The sequence below is a fragment of the Quercus robur genome, chromosome 10, assembly GCF_932294415.1.
Source record: "Quercus robur chromosome 10, dhQueRobu3.1, whole genome shotgun sequence".
Lineage (NCBI taxonomy): Eukaryota > Viridiplantae > Streptophyta > Magnoliopsida > Fagales > Fagaceae > Quercus > Quercus robur.
In genome coordinates this window covers 8,203,591-8,223,543 of record NC_065543.1, presented here as the reverse complement: position 1 = coordinate 8,223,543, position 19,953 = coordinate 8,203,591, and the positions used below count along the sequence as shown (strand labels likewise).

The 19,953-nt window shown below is 34.2% G+C and overlaps 1 protein-coding gene and 1 pseudogene across 1 annotated transcript; both read left to right on the top strand.

The window, feature by feature from the left end:
• LOC126702099 (ankyrin repeat-containing protein At5g02620-like) overlaps positions 1–19,953 on the top strand; it is a 150,960-nt pseudogene that overhangs the window by 74,444 nt on the left and 56,563 nt on the right.
• LOC126702100 (protein ACCELERATED CELL DEATH 6-like) lies at positions 6,203–9,632 on the top strand. The gene is made up of 4 exons (XM_050400722.1): positions 6,203–6,465; positions 7,360–7,892; positions 8,516–8,575; positions 8,787–9,632. The coding sequence occupies exons 1-4, from the start codon at positions 6,234–6,236 to the stop codon at positions 9,513–9,515; spliced, it is 1,554 nt and encodes a 517-aa protein (XP_050256679.1). The 5' UTR covers positions 6,203–6,233; the 3' UTR covers positions 9,516–9,632.

The window sequence follows — 19,953 nt, the reverse complement described above, 5'->3', positions numbered from 1 at the left end:
TATATATATATATAGGTAAAGCTTAGAGAAAGTTCAATTAGAATTTGAAATTAGAATCCAATCCTGCGCCATGTGTTTAAATTTATGTGGAGACCACATCATAATTATCCACTTAAGTTTGTGCCGTGTCCACTTAAATTTTTTAATTTTTGTGTCAAGTGAGTTAATAGGTACAAAATACTAAGAAACTAATATTAATGAACTATAAAAATAAAAAAAAAATAAAAAAAATCACATATGCTCAATCTCACCACACAACAAAGATCACTACATGTTCTATTTTATTAAAAATCAGAAAAAAAAAATTATCATAAGTAGTATTAAATTTAGGTAAGAATTTTAATATATGACTAATTACATTTATTTTTTTTTTAAAACAATTTGACTAATTATTTATATTTTTATGATAAAAATTTTGTTTTAATTTTAAATATATCTATATGTATACATGTGTTACAAGCTATTTTTTTAATAATTTGACTAATTATTTACATTTTTATAATAAAAATTCTGTTTAATTTTAGATGAATCCATGTGTTTGCATGGGTTACATACTAGTTGATATAATAACTCACATAGCACAAAAAATTCAAAAACTTATATGAGACACATGGCATAAAATTAAGAATCCAATTAAGAATCTAATTAGACTTCCTCTGAGCTTTTCTATTTATTGTAATATGATGCAGCAGTACAAGTGTCAGTTGACATGGCAAAAAAAAAATATTTTATTTGGGCCATTATATTAGTATTTTTCATCCAATATTTAAGGGCAGGAACCAAATTGACACATTATCAAAAGGTTAGAAACCATTTTATCAAAAAAAAATATATATACATTAAAGATCAAATTGACATAATTAAAAGTTCAAGAACAAAATTGACACAAAACGTAAAGGTTAATGACCAAATACATAATTTACTCGCAAATAATTCTTCTTTTTACAAGCTAATTTCCTATGCATAAGTTTTAATGCAGTGGTTGGGGTTTGGCCGGTGATCGGTGGGCTGGGGTTTGAGAGTTCATGGCAAACAAGCCATTGATTGGCTATGAATGATCATGATGCCACATGGATGCCACGAGGGCCTTAACCTCTATGACTGATAATAATATATGTAAATTTTAACGAATAATGCTCTCATACATGACAATTTTTGAGACATCAAGATTCGTCGAATTACACACACCAAAAAAAAAAAATCATTGAATGTACGTGGTATTTATCACCTGCAAACTTAACTACCCTATATTAAAAGAGAAAATATAAAATTACGATTTTTAATTTTTTACCATAATGTAAAAGTAATGGACAACCGCTTCAGATTCATGGCAAAATTATGGCAAAAAAATTGTTGTGTGCTAGAAGTGTTCCAATGTTAAATATATGGATAGATAAGAGTTTGAATGTGGCATGATTTGATTGGCTTCTCAAATTCTTAAGTCGCTTTGTTTTGACACGTTAGTTGCCTTCTCTGTCTCTCCTGTCTCTCAAAATCAAAACAAGGTAGATTGAGTATAAAACAACATGAGCACAGTGTGGGTAGGGGGCGCTGGGTCCCTTATGCACCGAAAGAAAACCGTGTGGACCTAAGTGTTCCATTGGCATCATTGAATCTAAAGCCAAGCTAGTTGTACCGGCATAGTAATATAGATAAGAGTTTGAACGTAACGTGATTTATTTGTAAAACTCAAACAGAAGCATCAAGTGAGTAAGAAAACGTCATTTCACTCAAAGATGTTAGTGTCGAATAATGTACTTATAGGTTAGTTATATAACTCATAACTCATAACTATATTTTATTGTTAAAATATAACTATAATTGTGATGATAATGAGAGAAAAAAAAAATACAACTATGAGGAAAAAAATTGGTGATATGAGAAAAATTATCAAATTTTGTAAAAAAGTGATGGTAATAATGATGAGAGATATAAATAAATAAAATTTGAAGACTAAGAATGAAAAAGAAAAAGACACCTATTCCAAATACGAACGTTGTATTTCACAATTGAAAACAATTTGCATTCTTAGGAAAAAAAAAAAAAAAAAAAAAAAAGAAGGCACCTGGAGGCTAGGAATTTATTAGGTTTTGGTAATAGTGTTTGTTTTGTTTGGGTGATGTTCACTTGAGAAACTAATTAAATATTGGAATTGTAAATGGTTAAATGTGATCATTGTTAGATTTAAAAGGGAAAGAACATAAAAACTAACAATGGACTAACCTCTGTGACATTTTTTTAAAAGGAAAGTCATGAGATTTCATTATCTAAAAACGTAGTACAATTAAAACAGAGTAAAACAATTAGTTGAAACTCTAAACTTGTAGATTATCTTCTATTCAATAGTTTGGAAACTCCAGATTCTTGGCATGTCATGCAAGTAGGTGAGCCACTTGGTTATCTTCTCTTTTAGTATGATTTGATTTAAATTGTGTTTAAGTGTAATCTTGCCTCGTGTATCGGTGGCCTATGCAACTATGCTTGACCAATTCTCTTCCATTGCCAGCATGAAAGCTTTGTACAATTATTGGAGGGGCCAATCATTACGTTTTGTGGGGGCCAAATTTATTTTCATATAGTACTATAAGAAGATTTCAAAATTTTTGGGGGCCTGCCTTGCCATGTTTTCCATGCCAAAGTGATTTACTTGTGATGCTCTTGCAGAGGAAAACAACACGAGCACAATATGGACAGGGGGCGTTGGGTCCCTTATGTACTGAAAGAAAACCGTGTGGACCTAAGTGTTCCATTGGCATTATTGAATCTAAAGTCAAGCTAGTTGTTACGGCATAGTAATATAGATAAGAGTTTGAACGTGACTTGATTTAATTGGTATGCCATAAAGACTACAATATTGGTCTTGAATCTTGATGACAATGATATTGTCACCGATTATATTCTTTCATCAATTCATCACTTTCCACTCATCCGGCATTGATTCTTGGTCATAATTTTTTTTAAAAGAAGATAGTTGTCATCATTACGAATAAAAATGATAGGAACGCTGAACGCGAAGACCAATGCTTCTTGATGTTGCACAAAGTCTTTTGGCATAGAAAATTTCGCACTGTTACAACTTACAAGAGATCAGAATCAGTTGAAAAAGGGGATTCGCTACTCGCTAGGCAGCCAAGTTGGAAATTTGAATTGATTATGGGAATGAATGATGCAGGAAAAAATTTCGTCCACAGCATATACATGCATAGAGCACTATTTTAACTTGAGGTGTAAAATAAAACTTACCGAATTTGATGGTTATTTGGTAACAATACCCAGTCTCCAGCCTCTTTAGATTCTGTGATCCCTTCCCAAGATATGGTATGACAAGTGCGGTGATGCGTAATTTCTTCACAAAAACTAAGATTTAACATATCTATTTCTTTACAAGTTTTTTCAGGAAGTAAAGTAGTTTGCATGAAATAAATAGGAATTGTATTTGTTGTGGATTTAATCAACATAACTCTCCCAGCCACAAATAAGTACCTAATTTGCCATCCTTCAATCTAATTTCTAATTTTATCAATAATAAATTAGAATGAGGTTGCTTGTCTTCATAATGTGAAAATGGGGCCACATAAGTATGTCCCTATTTTGTTTGTAGTGGATATATTTAAAATACCAAATATCATCTACAAAAAACAAATGAGATATTTTTACATGTCTTCGAAATGAAATAGGGATAATTAATCAGTTTTGAGTAGCTTCTTCTAACATGATAGAGAGTCGTTCAAATCATAAAATGAAAAGGTAAGGAAATAACGGGTCGCCTTGTTGAATCCCCTATAAAGGGAACAAATTCCGGGAGGTTGACTTCATTCCATGTTACACTAAATTTAGATGAGCTGGCCATGCTAGATGGTCTGGAATTTGAAAGAAACTCAATGTATTCCCTATAAAATCTAATTCAAGTCTATCATATGGTTTTTCAAGATCTAGTTTAATAAATTTCCTCTAATACGTTTCTTTTTTTTAATAAGTTGCAAATAATTTCCTAAGCCACTATTATGGCCCTGTTAACAGGTAACAGGTGCCGTGCAGCACCTATTAAGAAGGAATTAAATAATAAATAAACAACAAGTGAGCCACATTTACCATTGTTATTGATTCCGTTCCGTTCCGGCTGGAATTTTTCGTACCGATATGCAAACCGGTACGAGAATACCTCACGTTCCACCTCGAGTCAGATTTCAGGCCGTTTCGGGTCATTTCGGACAATTCCGGCCGAGATGTGAATTTCGGCCGGTATAGGATTTGGCTTTTTTTTTTTTTTTTTTTTTTTTTTTTAAGTCTTTTTTTTGTGGTTAAGAACTTAGGAGTTAGGAGTTAAGATTAAGTGTTAAGAACTTAAGATATGTGATTGTGGTATACATTGTCATAAATAATGTCTTTTGTTTGTTCATTCCTTCTCCCTCTGTCATAATTTTTTTTTTCTTATGATTTGTTTTGTGGTTAAGAACTTAGGAGTTATTATTTGATATTTAGTTATTGACTTGTAAATCTTCTTATTGTGTGATGTTAAATTGATGTTATATTGATGTTTAAGACTTAAGAGTTAAGACTAAATGATTTGTATTATTTGATATTTAGTTATTTATTTATTAGAATTGACAATTTTATGTTCTACAAGAATATATATCAATTATTTTTTAGGAACCCCGAAACACCCTGAAACGATATGCCGAAATTGGCCAGTACCGAAATATTCCATTCCACTGGACAAACCGAAACGGGGTCCGAAATGGTATTAATAACAATGACATTTACCAAAGAAAGAGAAACATTTTTGAAAAGTGAAATTTCTTATGTATAAGACAAAAATACCCTTCTACATCTTTTAACTCTTCTCAAATTTTTACACTATTTTCTTTGTCTCTAACGTCTAAAGCCTTCTCTCTATTCTTCTCGTCTCACTCTTCCTTCTCTCTTGGTCTCTCTAACGTTTTAATCCCAGGAAAAAAAAGAAGTCCACAAACACCACCGCAACCACCAAATTTGTAACCCACCCACCACCACCAGATCCGTCTCACTCCCTCTTTGCTATCTCGGATCAGTGGCGGAGCCAGGAATTTATATTTGGGGGGGCCATGTATAATTTTTTTTTTTTTTTTTGTGTGTGTGTATGAAATGTAACATAGTAATATACAATACTTCATAACTGAATACATATAAACCAAAGTATATTTAATTAAAATTAAACAATCCTGAGACAAAATTAAAAAAAATGATTTAATATCTTTAATCAACTATAAAATGGGCAAAGTCGCAAAACATACAATAACATAAAAGCTAAACATCTTTGTTCAAAACTGTAACTTACGCTCTTTAAGAGATCTAAAGTCATCAAGTATTGAGTCAGTAGTGAAGTTCTTAGAAATTTCCTTTTCAATGTAGACAACTAAGTTATTTGAGAGAAACTCGTCCTCTATTTTGTTGCGCAGTCTTGTTTTAACAATTTTCATAACTAAATACATGAATATTGTCTATAATATATTGATTATTATAATAATAAATAATATATTATAAGAAATTTAAAAAAGAAAGCAATGAAAAAAAAAAAAAACTAAACAAAGAAAATACAAATACTTGGAGCACACGGTGACATAGCACAAGCACAGAAGCTTCACAAAATTGAGTCACAAATTGAGGGGCCCATAGCAATAGCTTACTGACAATTATAATGAGAAAGGGACAAAATTAGTCACTTTTTATGGTCTAAATTCAACACATAATACGTTTACCCAAGAAAAATTGAACACATAGCACATACATTACACTGTTGCAATTCTGGAAAGTGTAGAACCTTTACCTTTAAAGAAAGAGACAACTTTTACTTTTAAACAAAGGGATGAAAAGCAAAGAAGTAAAATCTGAAAAGATTAAAAAAAGAAAGAAGAAGAGGGCAAAGGCAGTGCAGTGGCGAGAAGGACTGAAGGAGGCTGAAGGCAAAGAGAAAGAACTGAAAGAAGAAAAAGAAGAAGAATGCAAAGCCCAAGTCCTCAACGGAGACAGAGAGAGCGAGAGAGAGAGAGAGTCACCTGTGTAAGTCTGTAAGAAAGATTTTTTCTATTCTACAACTACAAGACTGCTGCAACTGTGTGGCGGCGTGTGCGAGAGACAAAGTTTCAGACTTTTCAATTTTTTTTGCCATGTCCAAGTAAGCCCTAGATGCATTGGGATGAAAATTAGAATTTTTTTTCCCTTTTATTTGTTGAGGTAATTGTTTTTTTGGCCTAATGCATGAGGCTGTACGTAATAATCATCTTGAGGCGGTGAAACTGTTGGTTAAAAATGGTACAGATATTTCATATTCTGCTAATTGTGCTGGTGAGACTCCACTGTACATAGCTGTGGAGAGAAATTATAAGCAAGTGGTGTCTCACATTTTAGCCAACTGCACATCATTAACTCATGATGGCCCACATGGTGGAACCACGTTGCATGCTGCAGTGATTTGGAACGATCATGGTAATGCGCTAATGCCTATTTATTTTTTCGACATTCCAGTATGCATGGTTTAGTATTAAAGAGTAACGCCATAAAGTGTTTTCTGTCTTGACCGCGGGTATGTGCAACATACAAGGAAAATTTGATAAAATATATCATGTATGATATATATTTATTTTATCAATATTAACAAATAAAAAAATTTATTTGAGAATTTATTAAAAAATTATTTTATTTTATTTTGTATCAGATTGTTTCATCCCAACCAAAAAATTTGAGATCTAATTAATTTAAATTAATATAATTAATTATTACTTGTATTTCTTTAAAATTTAAATTAGAGTGAAATAATTTAAGGAGAGACTAGAGTGCCATTTCCACTATGTAGTACATTGCTGTCATTTTATAGAAAATAAAAATTCTTGTACCATTCCCCACCAGTGACAGAATTATTATAAGACTAAGGGGCCATGGTCGTCCCTTCAAAAAAAAATTTTTAAAAAAAATCAAGCTTAATTGATACAATTTTATAGCAAATAGATTGAGTAAAAATGTCACAGCGTGTTATTGTTAGTTCACTTATGCAAAGAGAGTAGAGAGACCAAAATAAAAATCTACTGTAATATTCTTAGAGTTACATTTTTTGTTCGATCAACAATAATATGTCATGTGTTTGATTTTTCTTTTTTTAATCTTAAACTCTAGTTTCTTTCTGTAATAATAATAGTAAATGAATGAGGGATAGGCTGCAATCAGTACTTAGAGCATAAAACTAAATCCTCATAATGGGACTGAGGATTTTCATTTTATAGAATCAATAAACTCACTCATGAATGTTTTTTCTATCTTTTAAAAGTCTTCTTTGTGTCATTTAGAAAATTATTATATATGTCTAACATATTTAAATTCTAATAGTAATGACAGGTGAAATTCAGAAAAAAATAGAACCTAAAGCACTAAGTGCTTTAATTAATCAAAAATATAACCAACGTTTGACTCCGCTTCACTGTGCTGCGTACTTCAATGGTTATAGTACAACAGAGATGTTACTGAGAATTGATAGATCTATGGCATACAAGAAAGACACCAAGGGCATGACGGCCCTTCACATTGCAGCTGATCGAGGCCATGTAAAAATGGTGAAAGAAATTTTAAAATATTGTCCTGATTGTAGCGAACTAGTTGACAAGAGAGGTTGGAATGCACTTCATTTTGCCGTGAACTCATCTCACAAGGATGTTGTCAATGTCATCCTAAACCGATCATCACTCAGCAACCTTTTGAATGAAAAGGATGAAAGCGGGAACACACCTCTCCTCCATTCCAAATCATTGCCATATATAAAAGATCTCATGTGTCACGACAGAGTAAATAAGATGGCCTTCAATTCAAAAAATCTTGATGCTTACGACATTGCTTTAACTAGTGAAGAATTAACAAAAGAAAAGGTAACACAATTTTTTCTCTTGCAATGATGAAAAAAATTTTATTTTACTGTATGAGGATTTTTTTTTTTTTTTTTACTTGTTTATTTTATAACCTAAACCATGAGGTCATTGTATCATTTTTATCTTTTTGGATGTTGCATATTTACTTCTTTTTATTTATTAAAAACATATCAAAACATTATAAGAAAAAGAGATAAATTTAAATGACACATTTTAATAACTTTGACTTGTTTTCAATTTGATCAGTCTTTTAATTATTATTTTTTTCCCTTATATTCTTTATACTTTCATCCTTTTCCAATGTAATCCTTCCATGTACTTTCATACAATCTTCGTTGTCAAAGTCCACCAAAATGACTTCATTTTGGAAAGTGAAAGATCCTAAAACTAACAGGAAGATTTTATGTAACTTAATGGAAGATTAAATTGAAAACAAATTAAAGAACAAAAATGAGGAAAAAAAATTAAGGAACTAAATTGAAAATTGATCAATGTTAAATGGAGAAATTTGTAATTTAGCACCAAAAAAAAAAAAAAAAAAATGTAATGATTGTCTCATACACATTCACATCTTTAGTACACACTCACTTTCCTCAAGGCCTTTTTTTTTTTTTTTTTTTAAGGAATCTGTAAATCAAAGGAGTGCAACTAGGTTTCGAAGGTCAAAGTCCTGCCCTGTCAAAGTAAGATACTTCGCATATATGTTAAAACCGTGTGACCGTACATGCCAATATTAAGACGTACAACGCTGCAGTTGCAACGCTAGGGGCAGCAAAAATTCTGTTGCTCCCAGTCTCACGGCAGTTGTCCAGCGTCATCCTTTCAAAAATTTTGCATTCCTGGCCCCTAGTAATTATAATTCTCCTAACTATTATTTTTCTACATGTTGCACAGTTTGGAGATAATGAAATTGCATTCCCTCGTAATAATCGTCCGGCGGAATTTCGAAGATTCTTAGGAGAACATTATATCAAACCAAAGAGTTATGTATTTGATTTCTTGCGGCTGCGGGAGGAAGCCTATAATTCCCGTAAAGATCGATTTGTTTCTATCATGAAAGAAACATCGCAATTCCATTTGGTAGTGGACACACTCATTGCAACCGTGACTTTTGCAGCTGGTATTACCGTGCCTGGGGGCTTCATAGGTCGAGAAGGCCCACACCCAGGCACTCCAGTTCTGATGAGAAACCCTGCTTTCAAAGTATTTATTATTACAAATACCTTAGCCATGATGCAATCTTGTTCTGCTGCCTTTATCCACCTATTCAAGCCACTATTGTTTCACGAGCAGAATCTTGGAGACTTTTCTTTCCTAGTGGCCTCACTGGCCTTCTGCCTTTCCATATCTGCTATGGGAGCAATGATGCTGGCATTTGTTATGGGCACATATGCTGTGTTAATGCATTCCTTGGGTCTTGCCATTGCCAATTCTGTCATCGGATTGTTCTTCTTCATCCCCGTCTTTTTCGTAAGTATTGGATGTTCACATTATTTACTCGAACTATTGAGGATGGGTTCGTCTTGGATTTTTGACAGGTTTTCGGATTTCTGGGACTGTATTGTCGAAGGTTGCGAGGACCTTTGTGCGTATATTGTCTATATTTTTAATCGCTGTAGATGAATTAGTTTTTTTTTTTTTTTTCATTTCCACGTGCTTGCGAGCCAGTGTAGTATCCGGAGACTGTTACGTACTTGTTACAACAGTTTCAGTTATTGCATCCTCACGCTTTGATTAATTTTTCAAATAATTGTTCCTTGAAATAAGACTTTTTAAATTCTATTGACTCGGTAGTTATCATTTAAAAAGAATAATTTTGATTATCAAATGTTTGAGCAATTTTATAATTAATTAATTGACAAATTTTGTAACATAGGTAGGTGTATGATCAGATGCCACTTCTCCATCTAGCGATCCCTCCATAAATGCAGGAAAATGGTTTAGACTAGTTAGCTAATGACCGGGTCAATCTATCATATATTATACAAGATATACATTTTTTAGAGTTCTTTATTATATATTGTTGGGAAATTTAGACCTCAATTTATAGAATTAATAAGTTTTAAACCCAAGTTATTAATTAGATTTATTGTGAATAAAACTTGTTAAAACAAATAAACATCAATATCATGTCAAAATCATGCAGCGGGAAAATAAATAAGACAAGATATGATGACCCAGGAAAACCAATGAAACAAACTAGTTTCACAGTAAAAAACCTAGGGGGAAACCTTTCCGAAAAGCAATCCACTATAGTAAAGAGAAGTTTCAGATCTAGTACAAAACCTTTGTCCCTAAACTCTACAATCCCTGTAGATAAACTTATAGCAGAAATCTTCTATCGCTTCAGAATCTCTGAACTTTTCAATATATAAACGACAGCCTTTTGATGCATGAATCCCAGTGTGTGACTAACCAATTATGCAGATTCCAGTACGCGACTTAATCACCAACTAGAAGAAGATTGTTGGCTGCAAAGTTCTTCACTTCATCTACAATGAAGATCAAGAAGCACTTGGTTACAAAACCCTAAGGCGTAAAGACGCAGTAGCTTCTTTTAGAGAGAATAAGGCATCGGTCACTTTTTGCATATGTTCTTCTTGTATTTTCTTATGTGACAGCCTCTAAAATAAGCCTTATATATGTCTAGGGTTGTGAGAAAAGAAACCCTACACAAATACAAAAGTATGGGCCAAAAATCAAATCTGAAAATCTGAATTCTCGTAACCTCGATCGATTGAGAGGTGTCGAGCTTTAAACTTTGACACATACAGCTATCGAGAAGCTATCGAGGAGCTATCGAGGAGACAGGAGATTTCTCGATCGATCCACCTAGCTATCGAGAGGTGTTGAGATTGCGATAAAAATCACTTGAATAGCTCGACAGATAGCCTAGGTGTCGAGCAGCTATCGAGCTTTAAAATTCAGCACTTTCTCACTTGACTCTTGAACAGACTTGCATAGTTTTAACACTTGATCTTAAAACAAAATTTCTTGGAGTATTAAAAACACCTAGATCTACCCAATTACAAGTGCGTTTTGTTAAAAGATTAGCCAATTACATAAAATAGTGACATATGTTCCTAACAAGTGAATCACATATGTCCTAACAATCTCCTCCTTTGGCAATCCGTGACAAAACCAAAACAAACAAATGAACATATGAGAGAAGTCATAAATCACTCAACTCATATTCACTTGTTGAATACAATAAAATCTATCCTAACACAAACTCTTGAAAAACTTTGCAAGAAGAGAGTTTATGGTAAGTAGACTTTGACAACTTGTATTTCTGAAACACTTTAAACAAAACTCATCAAGGCATCTTAGTGTGAAACAGAAATAATAAATTGCATACAATATATAAGAAACATGTGTATGGAGATAGAAAAGAAACAACAGATGTAGAGGTAGGTGAAAGAAACATACATCAATTGTTTGTTTTTAGACCCCTTAAAATACAATTGGATTAACTTAGTTAATTAGCCAAGTGATTACTTAGTCCAAATTTCAGATCTAGGTTAACACAATCATATAATCATATCAATGTAAAGTGCGGAATATAAAGAACACAATGATATGATGACTCAGGAAACCACACCGGTAAAAACCTAGGAAGGATTTAACTTAACTATTCTCAAGGTAAACCTGAATCCACTATGAAAGAATCGAAGTTTTACAATAGCGACTTAGACCACTAACATCCTATTGCTACCCACCAGTAGAAACTTACTGACACGATCACGTGCAAGCTTCGAGACCACAGACTCCTTCTTTCTTGGATTCTCTAGCAAGCACTAGAACTCTCGCTTGTGTATCTTTAAGCTCTTTAGTGCAGCAACTGAATGATCATAAAGCTCTCAATAAAATCTCCTTCTTGATAATCCTAAGCATGTGTGAAGGCAACCACCTCTCAGATCTCACAAGAGATTCATACACACAGCAAATAAAGCAACCTAAAAAACGTGGCTAGGGTTTCCCTTTTATACCTAGGGCAAAACATAAAACCCTACACGTCATATGGGTTTAGGGCTGAGTTGGAAATTCTGCAGAAAAAACATTATGCCCGACTTTCGATCGATCGAATCTAATTCTCGATCGATCGAGTTAGTCAGGATTGCACACTCAATTTTGCAGTTAACTCGATTCCAACTTTACATAAAAGACCTATACTTTGAGCAAGTCTAAACAAGACTAAAAACCTGTTTTGATCATGGTTTGTCAACAATACAAATTAGAGTTCTGATACATTAGTTCCTAAGTACTTAGAACCTAACAAACTCCCATTTTGGCAATCCGTGACAAAACACAAACACAATGCTCAAAGTTACAAGTAAAAGCCCTTTACAAAAATAATGCCCATTACAAAATAATCCAACCTAACTACTATCCATCAGTTACAAGTGTAGACAACAGCACGACTGAATCAACCTATATATTTCCTGAAATACTCAACAAACGCATAAACGCATATGTGGAAAATACAAGTAAAACAAAAAATAAATTCATGATTTCACAAAACACAAAACACAAAACAAAGACTTATATCATAAATAACTCATAAATATAAATCAATGAGCAGTGAAACAAGAAACATAGATAACAACGTATCTCCCCCTTACATGAATAGCCCAAAAACAATACATCAAGAGCCAAAAAGAATACATACACAGTGAAGCACCTAGATACAATCTAAACTCCACAAGCTCCAACAAACAAAATCTCTCCCCCTAACTACAAAAAACCTCTACAAGTGTCCAAATATACTCCCTCTTTTTGTGATGGAATGCCAAAGGGCAATCAGAATCCATCATCAAAAGGAGGCGGTGAAGGCGAACGTCTAAGATGCGCCAAATCTACTCGCAAAGCGCGGAGCTCATCAAGCATGTCCACCAAAATCTGACCATGAGCCGCCTAAATGGTCATGACAGTCTCCAAAGTACGACGAATGTCAAAGTCATCCGAAGTAGATGGTGGAGGAGTAGCAGCACCAACAGGATCAGTAGACGCCTCACCAGAAGTAGTACCTGTAGAAGAAGGAGGGGGTGCAGTACCAGAAGGCTCAACACGAGGGCATTTAGAGCTTTCTCTAATATGCGTAGCCCTTTACCAAAGAAAGGAGGAACCTATGGGAGCAATAATGTGTACGGGCTTAAAAGCGGGGAAGTCATCTAAACCAAGATGCAATAAAATCCGATGAATGAAAACCGGATGAAAAAGAGCATGAGCGGTTGAGGAACTCCTATGAACTTCGTTCAAAGAACGAAGAAACAAATGAGGAAAACTAATAGGAGCATTTGTAACAAGAGCATACAAAAATGCACATCGCTCTAAGGGAATGGTGTACAGATGAGTGATAGGCCACAAAGAATGACAAGCTATCCTAAAGAAAAGATAGTGATCCGAGGATCAGAACCCTTCTGGATAGAAGACCCAGTGATGTGAGACATGATGTCGTCCAAGGGAGGAAACTCATCATAGGGATAAACAGGGTGCTGGACCAATGGTACCCCAAGAGCATCAGCCACTACAGTAGGAGTAATGGTGAACTCTACACCTCGTATCCAACTCTTTACTAAAGTGTTGGAATCATAGACGTGGATAAAGAGGTTCGAGTAGAACTCTCTAATCAGGGTAGCTGGAGGTGCATGACCAATATCCAACAATGATAGCCAGCCCCTACTCTCAAAATTAGCCCCAATGGCAAGATCAAGCTCATCTAATAACACCTTACGCTCAGCCCAAATCTTTCTCTTAAGGTTTAGGGTTTCATAAAGCTCTCGGCTTTTCTCACTTTGAAACAAAGTGCCCACAGAGGAAGGAGCAGAAGAAGAGGAGGATGTCCTATGGGCTCTAGTCTTCTTAGGCATGGTGCTAGGGTAAGGACAAGACACAAGGACAGAACCAAAAAGATCAAAAAAAAAAAAAAAACCAAAGGCAAACTGCAAGCTAGCACAAAAAAAATATAGAAAATAGTAATCTATATGATGCATGAACATTACAATGTCATGATGCATGCTCTAATGCAGTGATAACAAGTTCAATTTAAGTTTAGAATCACAAAATTCGCTTGAGCATAGAGGTTATAACAAAAACCCCAAAAATTTTGAAAAACCACTTGTTCAATTTGTACTAAATTGACCAATTGATCATCACACAAGTTAGAAAAGAGTTTATAATGATCAAATTAATCAATCCAACAAGCCAATTTCATCAATTAAACTCAATTTGAACAAAATCCCCAAATCCGATAGTTTCAAGCCCTAGAATTTTCAATTTCTCACAATACATCAAAATGATCAAATTAAACACCATAGATCATGTTTATAACATCCCCCAACAAAAACCCATTGATCAATTTGAAGAAAACAAGCTTGAATCATCAAAAACCCCAAAAATCCAATGGTTCAAAATTTCCCAAAGAATGCATGATTTAATGCATGAAACTTGAAAATAAAAGCAAAAGGAGGGGCAAAAAGGTCTTACCGGCCTTGAGAGAGAAAAACCCTTGAAGAAATTTGAGGGAAAGCGACAAAAATCTTGATTGGAGCCTTGACCGATCGAATAGAGAGAGAGAGTGTTTGAAAAGTTTTTGAAAAGTAAGTTGAACACGTGAGAAACAGCTTTTTTAAAAACTCTCTATACGATTTTCGATTGATCGAAATTTAGGTTCGATCGATCGAAAATGCTTCGATTGATCCATTATCAATCGAGCATCAATCAAAACAGATAGAGCCTAACCAAAAAATTTAATCGCAATTTTGATTGATTGAAGAACAGGTTCGATCGATCGAAATTCTGAAAACAAAAAAAAAAAACAAACAAACAAACAAAAAAAAAACAAAAAACAAAAAACAAAAAAAATAAACAAATTTTTGAAAAACAAAATAATTTTGTGCAGAAACTCCTCAAAGCATTGAATTTTAAGAATAAAATGCATGAGTATGAGATGAAATGCTTTTCAAAAACACATGTTTTGAACCCAGTTTCCCCAAAATTAAGATTTTCAATCCATTCTCTTAAATTCTCAAGCATCAAATATGTTTTGCATAAAACTAAAGGAATTTGCAAACTTGGTTGGTCAAACCAAAGACACACACAATAACATGTACAACGTTTAGCAAAGAGTAACTTGTGTAGTGTGTGCAACTAGCAAGAGTTTGAGATATATGTGAGGTGATATGTGAAAAGAAATCAAACACAAAGTCTACAAAATTCATCACATAGAGTTTGAAAGAGACTATCACCTAAAGAGTTACATCATTAACTCCCACATCTCCTAGATCATAAGCTTGCATTCATGTAAGTTTCTTGATTTGCTTCATATTGTACACACAATTTTTAATTTAGCAGAAACTTATTAAAATAGCCGGGATAATGTACACACCAATTTTAGTTGTTTGATTTAACTTTAAGTCCAATAATATACACACCAATTTTAAGCAATTAAACCGAGGCTACACCTTATGTTCTTTTTGTGCATGTGTTATACTTTCTCGACCACAAAATATTACGATATGCACTAAGGTGTTCATGATTAGCTAGTGAACAGTGGTGAAATGGTTATTTATGCCTTACTCAAAAGGTTCAAGTCCGACAATCAAAGACATGTGACTTCAAGATCAAGACAAAGTGATCAAAAACCAAAAACATCTTTCCCACACAATATTCACTACAAAACTTTTAACTAGTAAAGTGCAATAAATAAGCTCATCCAAGCTAAACAAGGTACAAAGACATGTTATGTGAAAATAAATTGATCAACCTTGTTTTCAAAACCAAGACAATAAATGCAAAACACAATTTTCTCCCCCTTTTTTTTTATTTGAAAGAATAAAAAAAAAAAAAAACTAGAATGAAATGCATGAATGTAATGCAATGCAAATCCTAGAAACAAAGAAAACAAAAACCAGAGAATAATGGTCACAAAGAGTAGAGCAATGAAGCACAAGGACCTTGTCAAAAAGACTCAACTAGATTGAGTCTTTTGCATCCAAAGCTTTTTAGATGCACTCTGAGCATTGGAGTTCTTATTCACATTAGAATGATTTCCAATTCAAGGATTGGAATAAAGGTTAAGAGCCTTTACCAATTCACCAATAAGTACCATAGGATCTTGTGCTTGAAGCATAGGTACTTTTAGTTTGTTTGCTCGCTGAGCTGCTTGCAGCTTGTAACAGTTTGGACGAATGTGCCCAGACTTTCCACAAAAATGACAAACACATGCAGGCTTACCATGCAACTTATCCTTAGAAAAGGTAGACACCTTAGGTTTAGACTCTTTCAGGTCAACCCTAATCTTCCTAGGAGGTGTGACCTCTACAGGTTTAATAGTCTCACTCACAACCTCACTCACAGGGGGTTCAGAGGAAGAAGAAGGAAGAAAGTTTATGGAATTGGTTGCAGACACAAATACACTTTCTACAAAACCTAATCCAGATTTGTCAGAATGAGACTTTTGAACACTCAGCATATGATCAAATTTGGAACTAGTAGATCTATTAGTTTGTTCTCTAGTAACAGATAGTTCAAGTTCCAAATTCTTAACTCTATTAAGCAAAAGCATATTCTCAGTTTTCACATTGTTCAAAAGTTCATTAGCATCAACCAGTTTCACAAGCAAATTTTTCTTATCAATCTCAAAAGATGCAATTTTATTTAAGCCTAATTCAACACTCATAGCATCCTTTGCAGCAACTTTGCAAAGTTTATTGTAGGCTTCTTAAAGATCTGCATCCTAAGAGAGTTCCCCATCAGAAGGGTTCTCTTCAACAGACAAGCTTTCATTGACTACAGCAGTAGCAGTGAAAACAATAAAGTTTCCATCCTCGTCAAAACCAGACTCATCATCGGAAACTTCATTATCACTAAGGGTTACAGCCATAGCCTTACCCTTAGATCTCAAGTATGTAGGATATTCAGATTTCATGTGACCATACCCTTGACATCCAAAACATTGACGACCCATAGAATTATTAGAAGATTGATCTACTTTTTCTTTAGGTTTTTCAGTGTTGTTCACCTTAGTGGGATCATTCCTCCTAAAATTTCTAGGTTCAGCAGTGTTCTTACCTCTTGCCCTTCTGTTACTATTCCTAAGAAAGTTTCTAAAGTTTTTGGCAAGGTAAGCAATCTCTGTAACAGAGAGCTCATCATCAAATCTACCAACATCAACATCATCAACTGACTTAAGAGCCATTGATTTGGATTTGTTAGTTTTAGGTAGGTCTAACTCATAGGACTGAAGAGATCCTACAAGTTCATCAACATGGATGGAGTCCACATCCTTGCTCTCAGTGATGGCAATCACTTTGGGTCTAAAATCTTCAGTTAAAGATCTAAGAATCTTCCTAACAATTTTAGGTTGATCATAGATTTCACCCAAGTTGTATGCAGAATTAATAATGTCATTAAGTTTAGCATAAAATTCATCAAAGGATTCATCATCAAACATCCTAATGCTCTTGAATCTAGATGTTAATTGCTGCAACTTATTAATTTTGATAGCCTTTGTGCCTTCGTGCACAGTCTGGAGGATATTCCAAGTAGTATGAGCAACCTCAACATTAGAGATTCTCTTAAATTCCTCCATAGAAACAGCATTGAAAATAGCATTCATAGCTTTGCTATTGAAAGCCGCTACTTCTTTCTGAGAAGTTTGCCACCCACTTACAGGAGTAGTGGGCTTCTCCCATCTGTACTCAACAAAGTTCCAGACTCTCTCATCAATATATTTCAGGAATGCTTTCATCCTTACTTTCCAATAAGCATAATTATTCCCATCAAAGTGAGGAGGAATAACTAGAGAGTGTTCGTGTTCCATGACAACAGGGGTCAAGGATCAGCTCAGAGATCAAAAGATCTATAACAAAAGAACTACCTGCTCTAATACCACTTGTTTGTTTTTAAACCCCTTAAAACACAATTGGATTAACCTAGTTAATTAGCCAATTGATTACTTAATCCAAATTTCAGATCTAGATTAACACGATCATATAATCATATCAATGTAAAGTGTGGAATATAAAGAACACAATGATATGATGACCTAGGAAACCACATCGGTAAAAACCTGGGGAGGATTTAACCTAGCTATCCTCAAGGTAAACCTAAATCCATTATGAAAAAATTGAAGTTTTACAATAGCGACTTAGACCACTAACATCCTATTGCTACCCACCAGTAGAAACTTACTGATATGACCACGTGCAAGCTTCGAGACCACGGACTCCTTCTTTCTTGGATTCTCTAGCAAGTACAAGCACTTCCGCTTGTGTATCTTTAAGCTCTTTAGTGTAGCAACTGAATGATCATCAAGCTCTCAATAAAATCTCCTTCTTGATAAACCTAAGCATGTGTGAAGGCAACCACCTCTCAGATCTCACAAGAGATTCATACATACAGCAAATAGAGCAACCTCAAAAATGTGGCTAGGGTTTCCCTTTTATACCTAGGGCAAAACATAAAACCCTACACGTCATATGGGCTTAAGGTTGAGTTGAAAATTCTGCAGAAAAAACATTCTGCCCAACTTTTGATTGATCAAGTCTAATTCTCGATCGATCGAGCCAGTCAGAATTGCACACTCAATTCTGCAGTTAACTCGATTCAAAATTTACATAAAAGACCTATACTTTGAGCAAGTCTAAACAAGACTAAAAACCTATTTTAATCATGGCTTGCCAACAATACAAATTAGAGTTCTAATACATTAGTTCCTAAGTACTTAGAACCTAACATCAACATAAAAAGAAGATAAGTAGAATATATGTCAAAGATGGTCACAAGACCCAAGATATAAGAAGAAGGAGGTAAGCACTCCCCCTAACAAGATGAAACACATCTCCCCCTTACAGAGACATGTATTTCTCCCCCTAACATGTAGAATCTTAAAAAGAATAAAATCTTAAAAAGAAACCAGATATTCTCTCCCCCTTTTTGTCATGATTGACAAAGGGTACAAGAAGCTAGAAAGCTTCACTCGAGAAACATAAAAATGATCAAGGATGATCAAGGGGTTACAAAGAAACCATATAAATGCATGAATGTAATGAAACAAGATAATAGAAAGATGCAAAACATGTGAAAGACAAATCTCTCAACAAGAAAAAAAATGTCACGCTCATAGATTCAAAACACACACACACACACACACACACACACACACACTAAACAAGTCTAACCAATTTTATATTTCAAAAACAAGTTAAGACAGTTTAGTGAGTATACATTAACACATGTAAAATCTTGTGATGAACAAATCACATTGTACCTGCACATGTATCAAGAGGAGCAAAGAATAATGCGCGTTGTGTGTGAAGAACATCGCAAGATTGCAAATGTGTCAACATGTTATGACAATTTGAGACATGAGAAAAACACTTTAACTCACACACAATCATAACTGTTTGATGGGGACTATTACCTTCAAGGTACATCCTATAACTTCCACATCTCCTATGATAGGCCACAAAACGTATTGACCCCTTGTAAATAATTAATTGATTAATTAGCCAAGTTATTAATTAATCAAATTAACATGTAAATGCGAGGTAGCACAAACAAATCACCAATAAACTAATTATCCAGCGGAAAATAAATAACACGATGATTTGTTTACGAATGGAGAAAACCTAACGGCAAAAACCCCACAGGGTGATTTTCAGGTCACCACTCCCGAAACTCCACTATTATCACAACAAGCAGTTACAAGTAAAGGAATCCCAAGTACCTTACCAACCTATAGTTGAAGTCTTACCCCAACACCCAATTGGACTTGTTTTGTAGTGACAGTTTCCCCTTTTGATGCACGGCTCCCAAGTACGTGACTAACCAATTGGGTAGATCCTAGTACGCGACTTCAATCACCAACTAGAGAACTTTGTTGGCTGTAAAATTCTTCAGTTCATCCTACACAATGAAGATCAAGAAGATGCTTGGTCACAAAACCCTTTGGTGCAAATACACAGCAACTTCTTCAAGAATGATGAACTAGGGTAAAACTTTATCTCTGGTCATAATTTGCTTGAACAGAGTTTGCTCAACGCTTGTGCAACTTGTG